Source organism: Eptatretus burgeri, chromosome 8 (genome assembly GCF_056783735.1).
Source record: "Eptatretus burgeri isolate ZD-2024b chromosome 8, Ebu_testis_v1, whole genome shotgun sequence".
Classification (NCBI taxonomy): Eukaryota; Metazoa; Chordata; class Myxini; order Myxiniformes; family Myxinidae; genus Eptatretus; species Eptatretus burgeri.
The window spans coordinates 12,721,900-12,740,117 of NC_140968.1; the positions used below are offsets into that span (position 1 = coordinate 12,721,900).

Sequence of the window (18,218 nt, forward strand, 5' to 3'; positions counted from 1 at the left end):
GTGTCCTTGACCTACTTTTTTAGTGTCCTTGACCTACTTTTTTAGGATTGTGACCAACTTAACAAAAAACACCTTTTTGATCACAAGTTGAACAATTTTCCTGATTTTCGTGGTGTGGAGGTTTATGGACAGATTGTAGAAGGGGGCACATTCTTATTTGCTGAACTTTGAAGGAAAAACAGATACATAAAACAACTAAAGGAGGCAGGTAATCTGAAGAAATCATTTTTTTTATTTTAAACCCAAATTGTCATTTGCAAACTCATAATGTCATCCACAACATGAATGTCTTACAATCCACACCAAGAAAACACACACACACACACACACACACACACACACACACACACACACACACACACACACACACAATAAGACAGGGTGCTTGCCATTAGCACAACCTCCACAGTAATAAAGCCCAACCTGGTCATATTTCATCCCATTTCTCAGTTGAAGGACAAACACACTTGTTAAACAGCAGGTGTCTAAACATACATTTCCTTTTCTCGAACCCTGCTCACCATCTTCCGGCTCAGGGAAGAACGAGAGCATCTCTGGTTCTGGCTCCGGAACTCCCTCCTTGCGGAATGTTCGCTCCCGCAACTTCTGCAACTGCCGTTGCTCCCGAATCCGCTGTATGTCCCACCTGGAAAAGAACAGTAAACAAACCTTTTAAGTTTTGCTTATGTATCCATCTTGTCTACCCTTTGAGTTCTCTCTTACCCCTCATCATTTCCTGCATCCCTTGTTTGTCAGTCTACTGTCTTTCTCTGCCCTGCTGTTGGTGGTTTCCCCTTTCTCCTACCGTTCCTTTTGTTCGAAGTAATGAATACACTTTAAACTAGAAGGGCACTCGGTGGAGCGCATACCTCTGTAAGGCTGAACAGTTTACGTTGTGTATCCCACCGATAAGCTGGATGTGAATCTGAACCAAAATCAAATCAGCTTGTTCTTGTCACCTCATCAACTTATCCACAACCTTCTCATATATCGTGATACATGTAGTTTTGACCCCATCTCTCAATGTACACCTGGTGTTGGCTTAATGGTTAGGGTGGTGGGCTTTGGATCCTAGCGTCCCGAGTTCAAATCCCACTCAGCTGTTGCATTAATACCAAGTGGGGTTAACTCTGCCTGTCATCCTTCCGAGGTCGGAAAAATGAGTGCCAGCTTGCTGGTATCCTGTGTCGGAGTGGCGACCCGTCCAGGATTGTGCCCAATAGCCAAGGAAACTGCTTAAGCAGCATCAACGCTCTGCACAGAGTGTGGTCCCAATCTCCTCCTCCTCCTCCTCAATGTTGAAGAATGACCAAAAAATTATTTCATCCGGATCCGAACCTTCAGCAAAATCTAATAAGTTTGTCCTCGTCACACACACTCAACCTGTCTACCAAGTTTCGTTTGAATCGTTCCACAACTTTTTTTTATATCCAGCTCACAGAGACAAACAGACAGAGATAAACGAACGGGAGAAAACATAATCTCCGTCCACCTTCAGTGGCAGAGTTAATGAGTTGAGATGTTTGCAACGGCAGACAGACTCATTTCAATGAACAATTCAATGAACGTTGAAATGCAGTTTGATTGTTCATTTCAAATCAAAACTTCAGCAATTTGGTGAAATATTACATGATGACAAATCCATTAAATGCCATTGTAGAAAAACGGAACGTGCAAGTTGAATCACAGGAGGCAAAATGTAGACATTTACATTTTATGGGCTCGTAGTGTTGTAGCACTCGCACACCCTGAATGCTCAGGGGCAGTCGTAATTATACATTTTGGTGGGGGTAGTAAGGGAGTCCCTAATTTTTAGCCGCGTTGCGTAGCTAACGCTGGCTCTAAGAGAGCTCCGCGTTGTTCTTCTTCTTCTGGTGAAGACAAAACCTTTCTGGGGATGAGAATAGGGAGTGAAGCAGTCAGGGAGGCTACATGGAGATACCTGATGCCTTGGAGGCACTTGATGCCCTGGAGGCACCAGATGCCCTGAGGGCACCTAATGCCTTGGGGCCACCTGATTCCTTGGGAGCCAGCATAGCAAGGAGATTGACTGGTGGAATGACGCGGCTCTTGGACACATTTGTCCTTGTTAATACAACGGCCAATCCACAGGACCAGTCCGTTCATTACGAGATCATTATGCACGTTTGAATCAAAACACCTTTATGCAAAGCAATTTCCTTCTCATATGGAAATGTTTTTGTTGTGGGGGAGGGGGGTGGTCTCAGTTTTATTTTTTTTTTACCAGCATGAACGAGGATGTGCTCTGCATGTTAAACGCAGGTCTAACGAACACTCGGTTTAAATATGAAGATGTTTCCAGGTCCAAAAGGGGCACAGAACTGGCACGGATGAAAATATAATCAAAGAGTGGATTATTCAAGGAATAATCCTGAGCAAAGAGAACCAATGTTGTGGCGAAAGAATGGGCTGGGAGCGCAAATTATGTATGCATACAAACACACCTCTTTCTTCGCTTTTCATCAACTTCTAACTTTGCGTGTCTCTTTGCATACGTCTCATCTTCTGTGTTCTGCAAGGGGAGGAACAGAACCAAGTCAGCATCTGTTCCAAAATTTGTGCCAATCACCATAGATTATTAACACCATTTGAGGGGAGTGGTGGGGTGGAAGGGAAGAATGAAAAAAAAAGAATAAAAACAAAAAATAAAGATGTCAGCATGGGAAAAAGAGGCAATTTAGAGCAGAATATATAAATATACCTCAGCCTCATCAAATGGCAGCTTATCCAGCGGCTCGTAGACCTTTTCCCGCCATGATGGAACTGCAACAAGTGGAGAAAAACGATAAAAGTGTGGCACATCATACATCAACTAGAAGGGCACTCGGTATAGCGCATACCTCTGCCAGGCAATGCCCGATCCACAAGAACATATATCGGACCCATTACATTTTTGAAATATCATGCGACACAGTACGATATCGTTTTTGTCCCCATCGCTCAAATGGTGAAGAATCACTTAAGAAATTAAATAATTATCGTATCCAGATCCGGATTCGGATCTTCACCAAAATCGAATAAATTCTTCCTCATTACACACCCGACATGTCCACCAAGTTTCGTCCGAATCCGTCGACAACTTTTTGAGATATCGTGCTATATAATCAATTTTGGCCCTATCTCTCAATGGTGAAGTATCACTTAAAAAAAATTCTCGTAGTCAGATCCGGATCAAGATCTTCACCAAAGTCTAACCAGTTCGTCCTTGTCACACACCCACCCAAGCTGTCCACAACTTTTTGAGACATCCTGCACACAAACAAACAAAGAAACACAACCAAACAGACAGAAAGGGGTGTAAACATAACCTCCTTCCCCTTCAAGTGGCATAGGTAACAAATGCTATCTTGCCATGGTGGACTAAGAAACAGATGACACCGCGCAAGCACAAAGAGTACAAACGAGGATCGCAAATCGTTTGGTCATGACAAGATTATTTGGCGAAATATAATCTTACCACTTAGCACGAATATCGATGAGAGCTTCGATTTTGAGGACAAGCCGATAACATTTAGAAGTTAATGTTGAAAACAATAATAATTTAAAAATAAAAACCACAAAGACATCCAATGCCAATTTTAATAATTATATTTGCTTTCTCAGCCATGCTTCCTCTTATACACAAACCTGCTCTGTAAACCGATTGTAATCTGTGCAATGATTAGCCACACACTAAAATAAACAAATAACTGTTCATACAATGAAACAGCATTACAGACAATCAAATTTAAGTTATTTCCACATCCAGCCTTTAAGACAAAATTCATTGAGCAAATGTTGATTCTTTAAACTAGTCCGTTCTCTAAATTAAATAAAGGGAGTCGACACAGAAAGCTTTTGCAGGAATCCCCCCTTAAATTAGCCTCCAAGATGGTTGATCAATGCCTCGTTGCTAAATTGGACCGATTTAAACCACCCAGTTTCCCTGCACACCAAACATCAACATTTCCCCCCCGCCCCCAGCCACTGACTCATCACTGTCTCATCCTTGTCCGTGATGAAGTCGTCGCCACCAATAGATGCCGGCTCAAACTGGTGGCACAAATACATCTCACTCGTACGCAGGAATGGTTCGCCATCATCATCATTGTCATCCTCATAGTCATCATCATTGTCAATGTCTTCTATCGCAGACACCAGACCCTGGGTCCTGCTATTAGAACCGGTCCCAGGACGCCACTTTCCACGCTTGCCACGCCGGACCCAGTGATACGCAGCACGTGGAGAACCGGCAATGTCCTGGCCGGCTTCCTCTGACAATTCCTCAGAATCTGCAGGTGTTCGCTCGGCTAACCCGCTGTTGCCGGTCCCCTTGCGACATTTTCCCAAAGAGGACTTCGTCAATGCATCAGCCACTATGCGTGCATGGTCAGGCTGCTCTTTGTTGGCTGTGATGGAATAGGTGTTGGAATTACAGCGTCCATGTCTCTGTCTAGCCCGAGCAGTTGTTCGGGCAGACCGAGAAGAGTCAACCGGCGATGCCTGCAGCTCTGCAGGCAGCAAGCCTTTGGTCCTTGAGCGGCCTTTCTGCTTGGAGCCCTTTGTACTTCGACACTTCTCTGCCAAGTGCTCCGACGTCTCAGCTTCCAAGCTCGAATCTCCGTTGTGCCTTTTTGGTGGTGGGTCATCCAATGAGTCCGGGGAGTGGCTCCTGTTATGTTGGGACGTACAGGCAAAAGTTTATTGCAAAGAAAAGCATTTAAATTTGAAGCAACAAAGATGATCACACCAATAGCAGTGAAAGAGAAAATTAATTCCATACAAACATTTTTACATCAAGCTTCCTCTTATACACAAAATGAATGTACAACACATGTTTTTAGCATCAAAACACCGTGCCTGGAGGAAGCATGGCATTGAAAAGAAACCAACCTTTTCCTACTACCGGCATCCCGAGCACAATGATGAGAAGCCGTGGACAAGGGAGAAACCGGTTCCTCTTTCACCCGTTCTAACGATGCTTCTTCTGGGGTAAGTTCACAGTTGGCGTCTAGGCCATCGTGCACAATGCTGCTTGCCCGTGTTGCTGCATTGCGTTCTCGCTCCCTGTCAGTTTCCCTCTTGGCAAACTCCGCTTCTTGCACTGCACTTTCCAAACGAGACAGGAGCTGCAAAGACAATGAGCCCACAGGTGAATGACTCGCATTTGTACCTTGCAGTGCTGTTTGCACAGCAAGTAGAGCACGAAGCAACAAAGCACATACCTGGGACAACTGTTTGGGTGTAGCAGCCACAAACTCTGCAGGCATATTAAGGGAACTCCACGGTAGTGCATGAATTTAAAATGGGTGTTTGGGTTAATTTAAACAATCCTTTTGAAGATTATTTAGGGGGTGCTCATCACGAAAAACCAAAATAAGCCGAACCAAGACAGCAGCACGACATTTTGGTGAGCCCTGTTAGCTCCAAAAAGTCTTAAGCCACCATTTTTTTGGGCCTGCTCAACAATGCCTTGGCTTGGAACAGACCTCAATAGTTTCTTAACGATAAAGTTTTTTTTCTTTAAACTTTCCTCACTCGTATTATTGAAGGGCTGATCATACCTACAAATCGCTGGATACATTGCAAAAATTATAAACGCCCGGAGACGCCAGCGTTCGTGGCTTTATTATATTTCTGCAGATGCCATAACCTCGAGAATCTCTTAAACTAAGCCAAATTACAAAATTTAAGCTCCACGATTGAACTTAGCAACAGTTCCGACAGCTTAAAAACAAACAAACAAGTGTTCCTTTGTCAAATTCGGACATATTTGACATTTCGGCATCGATGGGAGATGTGTGTGTAATATGACGGACAACCGTTCCTCATCAACCGTTTCGGTAGAGTGCTTAAGCCACTTGGTGAGCGCTCCACAATATTCGCACTGTCACTGAATACTGTACGGGTGACCCTTGTATAACTCGCGTTCTGATGACGAGTTTTTGCTACAGCCCAGATTTAATACTACAACAACAACAACAAAAACAACGCCACATCATCCTGTGCCAGTCGTTCGTGCTCTGTCATAAATACATCTAAAACTAGAAGGGCACTTGGTAGAGCGCATACCTCCGCTACGCAATGCCTAATCCATGAGAACAAATCCGGTCCAATACATTTTTGAAATATCATGCTGTATATCATTTTTAGCCCTATCTTTCAATGGTGAAGAATCACTTTAAAAATTAAATAATTCTCATAACGAGATTCAGATCTTCACCAAAATCGAATCAATTTGTCCGTGTCACACACACACAATGTGTCCATCAAATTTTATCCGAATCCATCCACAACTTTTTGAGATATCGTGCTATATATCATTTTTGGCCCGATCTCTCAATGTTGAAGAATCACTTAAAAAAACTCGAGTAGTCGGATCCGGATCTTCACCAAAATCTAATCAGTTCGTCCTCATCACACACCCAACCTGTCCACAAAATTTCATCTGGATCCGTCCACTACTTTTTGAGATATACTGCACACTGACAAACGGACAAACAAACAGAGGGGCGAAAACTTAACCACCGTCACCTTCGATGGCAGAGGCACTAAAACGTTAATCAGGTTGAGCTGTGATGAGGTGTCGGTGCTGCATTGAAAGAAAACCTCAGTGAATTGTCCTCACTGCTTTCACCGGCATGACTGCCCAGTTGACAATCTCATTTGGAAGCAGAATGGGGATTTTAAGATTCTTGGTAAAAGTGATTGTTCATGGGAATGGTAATTCCAGCAGTGGATTCCCATTACCCTTCTTGATTGGGTACTCAGAATTCCTGAACGTTTCTCAGACTAGTTCATGCACACCGGACAGGTCTTCACTCTCTCCACTCCTCTCAGCGGTGCACTGCTCCAGGTACGAGGACTACATTGACCGCAAGAAACAAGCAACGGTGACAATCTCAAAGCACCGGCTGGTGTTTCATACAAACAGTAACAAAAACAATGGTATCGTTCGGAAAATAAAACAAACTAAGCACAACCACTCAGCCACAGCTCCATCCACACAATAAGCCCCTCCCACAACCCGCCCAACACCACGCCCAACACCACACCCCCTCAACACCACACCCCCCCCAACACAACACCCCCAACACCCCAACACCACACCGCCTCAACACCACCCCCAACACCACACTCCCTCAACACCACAACACCACACAACACCACACCCCCACACACCCCACAACACCACACCACCTCAACAACACACTTCAACAACACACTCCAACAACACACTCCAACAACACACTCCAACAACACACCCCAACACACCGCCTCAACACCACACCCCAACACCACACCGCCTCAACAACACACACCCCACCACCACAACACCACCCCCAACACCACACTCCCTCAACACACCACACCCCTCAACACCACACCCCAACACCACACCCCTCAACACCACAACACCACACCTCAACACCACACCCCAACACCACACCCCCTCAACACCACAACACCACACCCCCTCAACACCACACCCCTCAAAACCACACCTCAACACCACACCCCCTCAACACCACACCCCCTCAACACCACACCCCCTCAACACCACACCCCCTCAACACCACACCCCCTCCCACTGCCGCGTCCGGAATCAAACTGATTCGAAAAAGACAGTCCTCCACACAGGACGAGGTTTTAAACCCGTGCCCCTCTCTTCAGGAATAAGATCGCCCGACGTTCGGACACGTTCTTTTTCCCCTCACATCCATGGAGATGGTAAAACATCGGGTCTTTTGAATAGTAGACCCCGAGCCGCCCAAATAACGAGGGTCGAGCAAGCGTAGCACAAATACCTGCATCAACCGCAGGAGGCCATGACGGATCAGCCGATACCACAAGATAGGAGGAGAAACAATAATTTATCGTTTGTTTTATGAGAGGGTGGAACTACTGACGTGGAGCGTGGGGACAAGGGCGCCCTCTGGTGACATCATCTCACATCAACTAGCGGTGCGACGCAGCGCACGAAGGTCAGCAAGAGAGGACGTGCATGCAATGAGGGGAGCCGTGCATCCCCGTGCAGGCACGGCGAAGGGGCGTCTACAATGGGAGCATGGTCGGAGCACGTCGACCTCGTTTATATATATGTTGTGCTGGTGTTACCTTCGCACAGAGCCACCTGCACACCCGTCGCATGGCGCAGGCGGTCTGCTCCTCCAGACACATTTGAAGCGGCCACTCACCATGGCGGGGCCTCCGGGCCTATCCCTCCACAGGTGGCCTCTCCCATTCCCCGCGAAATTCTACCCACCATGGGTCTTCGCCTCCTACGCACTTCGAACACGGTCACGAGTACGGAGAGTGGACCGTCACGCAACACAAGCTATGAAGACCAGCCACAGTTGGATTCGTCTGAAACGGCACCACGACGGACAGGAGGCCGCACATTGGCACCCTGCTCGCACGGCCAACTGCCGCCACATCTCGACCGACACGACAAACGCAATGCGAGCGTCGTACCCCCCACCCTCACCCCGCCATTCACATTTTCCTCAGCGAGCATGGGTATCGCGAAAACGGGCGCGGCCTCACACCCAACTCCCCCTGTCCCCTCTCTAACCACCCCCCCCCTCCTCTCACCAAATCCTCCTCCAGCTATCCCCACCCCAACTCCGAGCCCTCCTCCCACCACCCCCACTCCCCTCCTCCCACCAACGCTCTTATTCCTGTCACTCCCCTCAACACCTCTCATCCCTTCACTCCAACCCCATCACTTTTCCTTCTCTTCCTCCTCCTCCTCCCCACAACCCCTCATTCCCCACTCACTCCTCCTCACTCCCCTTCCTCCCACTCCTCCTCATTCCCCCTCCCACTCCTCCTCCTCCTCAATCCCCCTCCCACTACTCCTCCTCCTCCTCAATCCCCCTCCCACTCCTCCTCCTCCTCCTCAATCCCCTCCCACTCCTCCTCAATCCCCTCCCACTCCTCCTCAATCCCCCTCCCACTCCTCCTCCTCCTCCTCAATCCCCCTCCCACACCTCCTCCTCCTCCTCAATCCCCCTCCCACACCTCCTCCTCCTCCTCCTCAATCCCCCTCCCACTCCTCCTCCTCCTCAATCCCCCTCCCACTCCTCCTCCTCCTCCTCCTCAATCCCCCTCCCACTCTTCCTCCTCCTCCTCAATCCCTCCTCCTCCTCAATCCCTCCTCCTCCTCAATCCCTCCTCAATCCCCCTCCTCCTCCTCAATCCCCCTCCCACTCCTCCTCCTCCTCAATCCCTCCTCCTCCTCCTCAATCCCCCTCCTCCTCAATCCCCCTCCTCCTCCTCAATCCTCCTCCTCCTCAATCCCCCTCCTCCTCCTCCTCCTCCTCAATCCCCCTCCTCCTCCTCCTCCTCAATCCCTCCTCCTCCATCCCCCTCCTCCTCCTCCATCCCCCTCCTCCTCCTCCATCCCCCTCCTCCTCCTCCACCTCAATCCCCCTCCTCCTCCTCCTCCATCCCCCTCCTCCTCCTCCTCAATACCTCCTCCTCCTCCTCCTCCTCAATCCCTCCTCCTCCTCCTCAATCCCCTCTCCCACTCCTCCTCAATCCCCTCTCCCACTCCTCCTCAATCCCCTCTCCCACTCCTCCTCAATCCCCCTCCCACTCCTCCTCAATCCCCCTCCCACTCCTCAATCCCTCCTCCTCCTCAATCCCCCTCCTCCTCCTCAATCCCCCTCCCCTCCTCAATCCCACCTCCCACTCCTCCTCCTCCTCCTCAATCCCCCCTCCCCCTCCTCAATCCCACCTCCCACTCCTCCTCCTCCTCCTCAATCCCTCCTCCTCCTCAATCCTCCTCCTCCTCCTCCTCCTCAATCCCCCTCCCCCTCCTCCTCCTCAATCCCCCTCCCCTCCTCCTCCTCCTCAATCCCTCCTCCTCCATCTCAATCGCCCTCCTCCTCCTCAATCCCCCTCCTCCTCCTCCTCCTCCTCAATCCCCCTCCTCTTCCTCCTCCTCCTCAATCCCCCCTCCTCCTCCTCAATCCCCCTCCCACTCCTCCTCAATCCCCCTCCCACTCCTCCTCAATCCCCACCTCCCACTCCTCCTCAATCCCCACCTCCCACTCCTCCTCAATACCCCCTCCCACTCCTCCTCAATACCCCCTCCCACTCCTCCTCAATACCCCCTCCCACTCCTCCTCAATACCCCCTCCCACTCCTCCTCAATACCCCCTCCCACTCCTCCTCAATCCCCCTCCCAATCCTCCTCAATCCCCCTCCCAATCCTCCTCAATCCCCCTCCCACTCCTCCTCAATCCCCCTCCCACTCCTCCTCAATCCCCCTCCCACTCCTCCTCAATCCCCCATCCCACTCCTCCTCAATCCCCCCTCCCACTCCTCCTCAATCCCCCTCCCACTCCTCCTCAATCCCCCTCCCACTCCTCCTCAATCCCCCCTCCCACTCCTCCTCAATCCCCCTCCCACTCCTCCTCAATCCCCCTCCCACTCCTCCTCAATCCCCCTCCCACTCCTCCTCAATCCCCCCTCCCACTCCTCCTCAATCCCCCCTCCCACTCCTCCTCAATCCCCCCTCCCACTCCTCCTCAATCCCCCCTTCCACTCCTCCTCAATCCCCCTCCCACTCCTCCTCAATCCCCCCTCCCACTCCTCCTCAATCCCCCCTCCCACTCCTCCTCAATCCCCCCTCCCACTCCTCCTCAATCCCCCCTCCCACTCCTCCTCAATCCCCCTCCCACTCCTCCTCAATCCCCCTCCCACTCCTCCTCAATCCCCCTCCCACTCCTCCTCAATCCCCCCTCCCACTCCTCCTCAATCCCCCCTCCCACTCCTCCTCAATCCCCCTCCCACTCCTCCTCAATCCCCCCTCCCACTCCTCCTCAATCCCCACCTCCCACTCCTCCTCAATCCCCACCTCCCACTCCTCCTCAATCCCCCTCCCACTCCTCCTCAATCCCCCTCCCACTCCTCCTCAATCCCCCCTCCCACTCCTCCTCAATCCCCCCTCCCACTCCTCCTCAATCCCCCTCCCACTCCTCCTCAATCCCCCTCCCACTCCTCCTCAATCCCCCTCCCACTCCTCCTCAATCCCCCCTCCCACTCCTCCTCAATCCCCCCTCCCACTCCTCCTCAATCCCCCTCCCACTCCTCCTCAATCCCCCTCCCACTCCTCCTCAATCCCCCCTCCCACTCCTCCTCAATCCCCCTCCCACTCCTCCTCAATCCCCCCTCCCACTCCTCCTCAATCCCCCTCCCACTCCTCCTCAATCCCCCCTCCCACTCCTCCTCAATCCCCCTCCCACTCCTACTCCTCCTCCTCCCGTCCCCTCCCACTCCTACTCCTCCTCCTCCCGTCCCCTCCCACTCCTACTCCTCCTCCTCCCGTCCCCTCCCACTCCTACTCCTCCTCCTCCCGTCCCCTCCCACTCCTCCTCCTCCCGTCCCCTCCCACTCCTCCTCCTCCCGTCCCCTCCCACTCCTACTCCTCCTCCTCCCGTCCCCTCCCACTCCTACTCCTCCTCCTCCCGTCCCCTCCCACTCCTACTCCTCCTCCTCCCGTCCCCTCCCACTCCTACTCCTCCTCCTCCCGTCCCCTCCCACTCCTACTCCTCCTCCTCCCGTCCCCTCCCACTCCTACTCCTCCTCCTCCCGTCCCCTCCCACTCCTACTCCTCCTCCTCCCGTCCCCTCCCACTCCTACTCCTCCTCCTCCCGTCCCCTCCCACTCCTACTCCTCCTCCTCCCGTCCCCTCCCACTCCTACTCCTCCTCCTCCCGTCCCCTCCCACTCCTACTCCTCCTCCTCCCGTCCCCTCCCACTCCTCCTCCTCCTCCTCCCGTCCCCTCCCACTCCTCCTCCTCCTCCTCCTCCCGTCCCCTCCCACTCCTCCTCCTCCTCCTCCTCCCGTCCCCTCCCACTCCTCCTCCTCCTCCTCCTCCCGTCCCCTCCCACTCCTCCTCCTCCTCCTCCTCCCGTCCCCTCCCACTCCCACTCCTCCTCCTCCCGTCCCCTCCCACTCCTCCTCCTCCCGTCCCCTCCCACTCCTCCTCCTCCCGTCCCCTCCCACTCCTCCTCCTCCCGTCCCCTCCCACTCCTCCTCCTCCCGTCCCCTCCCACTCCTCCTCCTCCCGTCCCCTCCCACTGAAAATAGTCACACGGTTCAAAGTTCACTAAAAAAAACTCACACTGCTTAAAGTTCTCTAAAAAAAGTCACAGGTTCAAAGTTCACTAAAAATAGTCACACGGTTCAAAGTTCACGAAAAATAGTCACACAGTTCAAAGTTCACTAAAAATAGTCACTCGGTTCAAAGTTCACAAAAAAATAGTCACACTGCTTAAAGTTCTCTAAAAATAGTCACATAGTTCAAAGTTCACTAAAAATAGTCACAGGGTTAAAAGTTCACAAAAAATAGTCACACGGTTCAAAGTTCACTAAAAAGTCACACTGATTAAAGTTCTCTAAAAATAATAACACAGTTCAAAGTTCACAAAAAAAATAGTCACAAGGTTCAAAGTTCTCAAAAAAGTCACACTGTTTAAAGTTCACTAAAAATAGTCACAGGGTTCAAAGTTCACTAAAAATAGTCACACTGCTTAAAAAGTTCTCTAAAAATATTCACACGGTTCAAAGTTCACAAAAAATAGTCACACGGTTCAAAGTTCACGAAAAATAGTCATACAGTTCAAAGTTCACTAACTATAGTCACACGGTTCAAAGTTCACTAAAAATAGTCACAAGGTTCAAAGTTCACTAAAAAAGTCACATGGTTCAAAGTTCACTAAAAATAGTCACAAGATTCAAAGTTCACTACAAATAGTCACATGGTTCAAAGTTTACTAAAAAATTTAAAGGTTCAAAGTTCACTGAAAATAGTCACACTGCTTAAAGTTCTCTAAAAATAGTCACACGGTTAAAAGTTCTCTAAAAATAGTCACATCGTTCAAAGTTCACTAAAAATAGTCACAGGGTTAAAAGTTCACAAAAAATAGTCACACGGTTCAAAGTTCACTAAAAAGTCACACTGATTAAAGTTCTCTAAAAATAACACAGTTCAAAGTTCACAAAAAAAATAGTCACAAGGTTCAAAGTTCTCAAAAAAGTCACACTGTTTAAAGTTCACTAAAAATAGTCACAGGGTTCAAAGTTCACTAAAAATAGTCACACAGCTTAAAAAGTTCTCTAAAAATATTCACACGGTTCAAAGTTCACAAAAAATAGTCACACGGTTCAAAGTTCACGAAAAATAGTCACACAGTTCAAAGTTCACTAAATATAGTCACACGGTTCAAAGTTCACTAAAAATAGTCACATGGTTCAAAGTTCACTAAAAAAGTCACATGGTTCAAAGTTCACTAAAAATAGTCACAAGATTCAAAGTTCACTACAAATAGTCACATGGTTCAAAGTTCACGACAAATATTCACACGGTTCAAAGTTCACTAAAAATAGTCACATGGTTCAAAGTTCACTAAAAAAGTCACATGGTTCAAAGTTCACTAAAAATAGTCACAAGATTCAAAGTTCACTACAAATAGTCACACGGTTAAAAGTTCACTGAAAATAGTCACACGGTTCAAAGGTCACTAAAAATAGTCACTCTGCTTAAAATTCTCTAAAAAGTCACACGGTTAAAAGTTCACTGAAAACAGTCACATGGTTCAAAGGTCACGAAAAATAGTCACACAGTTCAAAGGTCACAAAAAATAGTCACTCTGCTTAAAGTTCTCTAAAAATAGTCACACGGTTAAAAGTTCACTAAAAATAGTCACACGGTTCAAAGTTTACTAAAAAATTTAAAGGTTCAAAGTTCACTGAAAATAGTCACACTGCTTAAAGTTCTCTAAAAATAGTCACACGGTTAAAAGTTCACTAAAAATAGTCACAGGGTTCAAAGTTCACTAAAAATAGTCACAGGGTTCAAAGTTCACCAAAAATAGTCACAGGGTTCAAAGTTCACCGAAAATAGTCACACGGTTCAAAGTTCACTAAAAATTAGTCACACGGTTCAACACCACACCCCTCAACAAAATAGTCACACTAAATTAGTCACATGGTTCAAAGTTCACTAAAAATAGTCACACGGTTTCACTCCACCAGTGGCAGAGAGATCCCGTCGGGCCCCAAATGATGAACATGCTCAAAGCCTCGCCCGAAGCAAGTGAAGTGTTCAAAATGACACTCCGCCGGTCGAGGCACACAGATCTCAGGGGAGCCAATGAAGACTGTGCACATTTTGGGTCGGTGAAAGTACGTAATGGTTCGCGAACCACCATGATTGTGTACGTCAGTCACGCCGTGATTGTGTACGTCACGCCGTGATTGTGTACGTCAGTCACGCCGCGATTGTGTACGTCAGTCACGCCGCGATTGTGTACGTCAGTCACGCCGCGATTGTGTACGTCAGTCACGCCGCGATTGTGTACGTCAGTCACGCCGCGATTGTGTCCGTCAGTCACGCCGCGATTGTGTCCGTCAGTCACGCCGCGATTGTGTCCGTCAGTCACGCCGCGATTGTGTACGTCAGTCACGCCGCGATTGTGTCCGTCAGTCACGCCGCGATTGTGTCCGTCAGTCACGCCGCGATTGTGTACGTCAGTCACGCCGCGATTGTGTCCGTCAGTCACGCCGCGATTGTGTCCGTCAGTCACGCCGCGATTGTGTCCGTCAGTCACGCCGCGATTGTGTCCGTCAGTCACGCCGCGATTGTGTCCGTCAGTCACGCCGCGATTGTGTCCGTCAGTCACGCCGTCATTGTGTACGTAAGTCACGCCGTCATTGTGTATGTCACGCCTGATTTGTTTTGATGGAGAGGAGCATGACTTACATTGTATATCACGTTCGTCCGAGTCCCTCAGCGAAAGGAATCTTACATTGAAACATTGCAATAGCCATGGCCCTGGTTCAAGATGACACCTCAGAATGAACAAAATTCCTTCAATGTACATTTAATACTTTACACATATGATACTGTACAATGCATGACAACGCAGTGCAGTACACTCTCAATGCAATGCAAGTCAAAGCGGACAAACCTCAATGCACTGTACTTTTATCTGGACCAGGGTGGAGGGTAGTGGGGAAGGGGAGGGAGGGTGATTTAACCCCATTTTAACGTCACCACCATGAAGGAACTTTACGAGAGTGAGCAAACCGAAATAAAGAGCAAAGAAATCAAACACAGAAAGACACTTCCTCCTCATTTTATGGTCCTCATGGAAGGTGAATGTTGGCACGAGGTTTCCATGACAACCATGCATATTTAACTGGTTTTGAAATTGTAACAAAAAGTGTAAACGGATTTAAAAAAAAAATAAATAAGTAAAGGTTTGTTTGGCGAGTGAAGAACATTTACAGAATGTCATGTAGATATTCGATTTAAACTTATTTCTCTCCAGTGTCCACTATCAACAAGAGGAAGGCAAACAAGGCCAGAAAATTGCGATTATCCCCAATCACAGCGTTGTAACAAATTTTAATGATACAAAAACAAATGGTACACGTTAACCTGTAAAGAACAGCGTGCCATCTGTGTACTGTAAAAGTTATCCTGTAAACAACAGCGTGCCCACCTGTGTACTGTACACATTATCCTGTAAACAACAGCGTGCCCACCTGTGTACTGTACACATTATCCTGTAAACAACAGCGTGCCCACCTGTGTACTGTACACATTATCCTGTAAAGAACAGCGTGCCCACCTGTGTACTGTACACATTATCCTGTAAAGAACAGCGTGCCCACCTGTGTACTGTACACATTATCCTGTAAAGAACAGCGTGCCCACCTGTGTACTGTACACATTATCCTGTAAAGAACAGCGTGCCCACCTGTGTACTGTACACATTATCCTGTAAAGAACAGCTTGCCCACCTGTGTACTGTACATGTTATCCTGAAAAGAACAGCGTGCCCATCTGTGTACTGTACACGTTATCTTGAAAAGAACAGCGTGCCATCTGGGTACTGTACATGTTATCCTGAAAAGAACAGCTTGCCCACCTGTGTACTGTACATGTTATCCTGAAAAGAACAGCGTGCCCATCTGTGTACTGTACATGTTATCCTGAAAAGAACAGCGTGCCCATCTGTGTACTGTACATGTTATCCTGAAAAGAACAGCTTGCCCACCTGTGTACTGTACATGTTATCCTGAAAAGAACAGCGTGCCCATCTGTTTACTGTACAAGTTATCCTGAAAAGAACAGCTTGCCCACCTGTGCACTGTACACGTTATTCTGAAAAGAACAGCTTGCCCACCTGTGCACTGTACATGTTATCCTGAAAAGAACAGCTTGCCCACCTGTGCACTGTACACGTTATTCTGAAAAGAACAGCTTGCCCACCTTTGTACTGTACAAGTTATCCTGTAAAGAACAGCATGCCCACCGATGTACTGTACATGTCATGCTGTAAAGGAGAGTGTGCCTACCCATGTACTGTACATATCCTGTAAAGGAGAATGTGCCTACCCATGTACTATACATATCCTGTAAAGGAGTGTGTGCCTACCCATGTACTGTACATATCCTGTAAACGAGCGTGCCTACCCATGTACTATACATATCCTGTAAAGGAGTGTGTGCCTACCCATGTACTGTACATATCCTGCAAACGAGCGTGCCTACCCATGTACTGTACATATCCTGTAAACGAGCGTGCCTACCCATGTACTGTACACGTCATCCTGTAAAGGAGAGTGTGCCGACCCATGTACTGTACATGTCATCCTGTAAAGGAGAGTGTGCCGACCCATGTACTGTACATGTCATCCTGTAAAGGAGAGTGTGCCGACCCATGTACTGTACATGTCATCCTGTAAAGGAAAGTGTGCCGACCCATGTACTGTACATGCGATCCTGTAAAGGAGAGTGTGCCGACCCATGTACTGTACATGTCATCCTGTAAAGGAGAGTGTGCCGACCCATGTACTGTACATGTCATCCTGTAAAGGAGAGTGTGCCGACCCATGTACTGTACATGTCATCCTGTTGACGAAATGTGTCCCACCTGTTCTCTCTCCACACGTAACGCCGCGATCTCCTTGTCCCTTTTCTTCAGCAGAAGTTCTTGCTTTTCGATCAGTTCCAGGTTCTGCAGGAGTAACTTCTTGAGCGGGATCACCTGCATGCTCGGCTTGTTGACGCGAGACGTCCGGATACCCCCGGGCCCAGCAGCGCCGGCCACCCTCCGTCGGGCCTTGCCCGGAGGCCCGTCGAACGGCCCCAAATCGCCGACGCGCCCGCCCTCCATCGCGCTGTTGGGAGGGAATCTTGCAGTCTGGGGGGACCCGGCATGCAGCAGTTGGTGCCGGTGCTGCTGCTGCTGCTGCTGCTGATGTTGCTGCTGATGATGATGATGATGTTGTTGTTGTTGTTGTTGATGCCGCGACTGCAACAGCCCGTGAAACGTGAGGGAGGCCCCGCCGGCCTTGCTCGCCACCGGAGTCGCCGCAGGCTGTTGCTGCTGCTGTTCGCCGACCGGCCGCACCATGGCCGCGGACATCTTGCCAAGCCCGAAGCCTACGCCAGGCGGGCAGCTCGCCCGGCCGAGCGGAGTCGAGCTGCACTCATTGTGCGCCGCTCGCCACCGACCCCGCCAGCTCTCCCGGCCACCCGCCCGGCCGCGCCAACCTTTTCCGCTTCCTTTCCGCACGATCTCCTCACCTCAGTGCGCGCGCGGTTGATGCTGCACCGGAAACCCGCGGCCTGTCCGGCGGACTCACGAACGAACGTACAGGCCGCGGAAGTAAACAAAACGCGTGTTGAACGTTGCGACCCGTCTGAGAAGCAGAATTTCGGCCGCCATTGGACCAGGCGCAAAAAAAAAAAAAAAAAAAACACTACAAATATATACATAGGCCGCGACCATCGGCAACACTGTACAATATTGTGTCTGATCGCGTGAAAATAAACACTCGGTCACTTTAAAAGTTATCGCTGTGTGTGTCTCTTATGAACTACTGACGTTGTTTGTACGTGCTGTGTTTTCGTGCGTACGTTTTCGTGCGGCCGGCGGTAATCCCCCCCCCCCAAGTACCTCAGTCAAGGAGAATGGTTCGCTCCGTTGTGACGTCACTTCCTGTTTCTGGTACCCACGTGGGCCCCCGGAGCCGAAAATGCACCGGTCTGCCCGAGGTTTGATTGGGGCCTTCGGGGTGACGCAGCAAAAACAACACCACAACTCGCAAATCAGCCGAATATTGAACAACACGTCATCGAAATGCGTGCACGGCCTGGTCAGACATTTTAACATTGTAGGATCATTCGA

At 49.3% G+C, this 18,218-nt stretch overlaps 1 protein-coding gene across 7 annotated transcripts in view; it reads right to left on the reverse strand.

Annotated features, from left to right (window-relative positions):
* MSL1 (MSL complex subunit 1) overlaps positions 1–18,218 on the reverse strand; it is a 34,196-nt gene extending 15,978 nt beyond the window's left edge. For 2 of the 7 annotated variants that reach the window (XM_085890894.1, XM_085890892.1), the window contains exons 1-6: positions 16,959–17,782; positions 4,894–5,129; positions 3,993–4,672; positions 2,723–2,784; positions 2,466–2,533; positions 496–646 (exon numbers count right to left, since the gene is read on the reverse strand). In XM_085890894.1, coding sequence (XP_085747020.1) covers positions 496–646; positions 2,466–2,533; positions 2,723–2,784; positions 3,993–4,672; positions 4,894–5,129; positions 16,959–17,453 — 1,692 coding nt within the window. In that variant the 5' untranslated portion in view covers positions 17,454–17,782. Of the gene's footprint in view, positions 1–495; positions 647–2,465; positions 2,534–2,722; positions 2,785–3,992; positions 4,673–4,893; positions 5,130–5,225; positions 6,992–8,118; positions 8,495–16,958; positions 17,783–17,987 lie in introns of those variants that run through there. The other 5 variants (XM_085890897.1, XM_085890896.1, XM_085890895.1 and 2 more) reach the window with 5 other exon arrangements.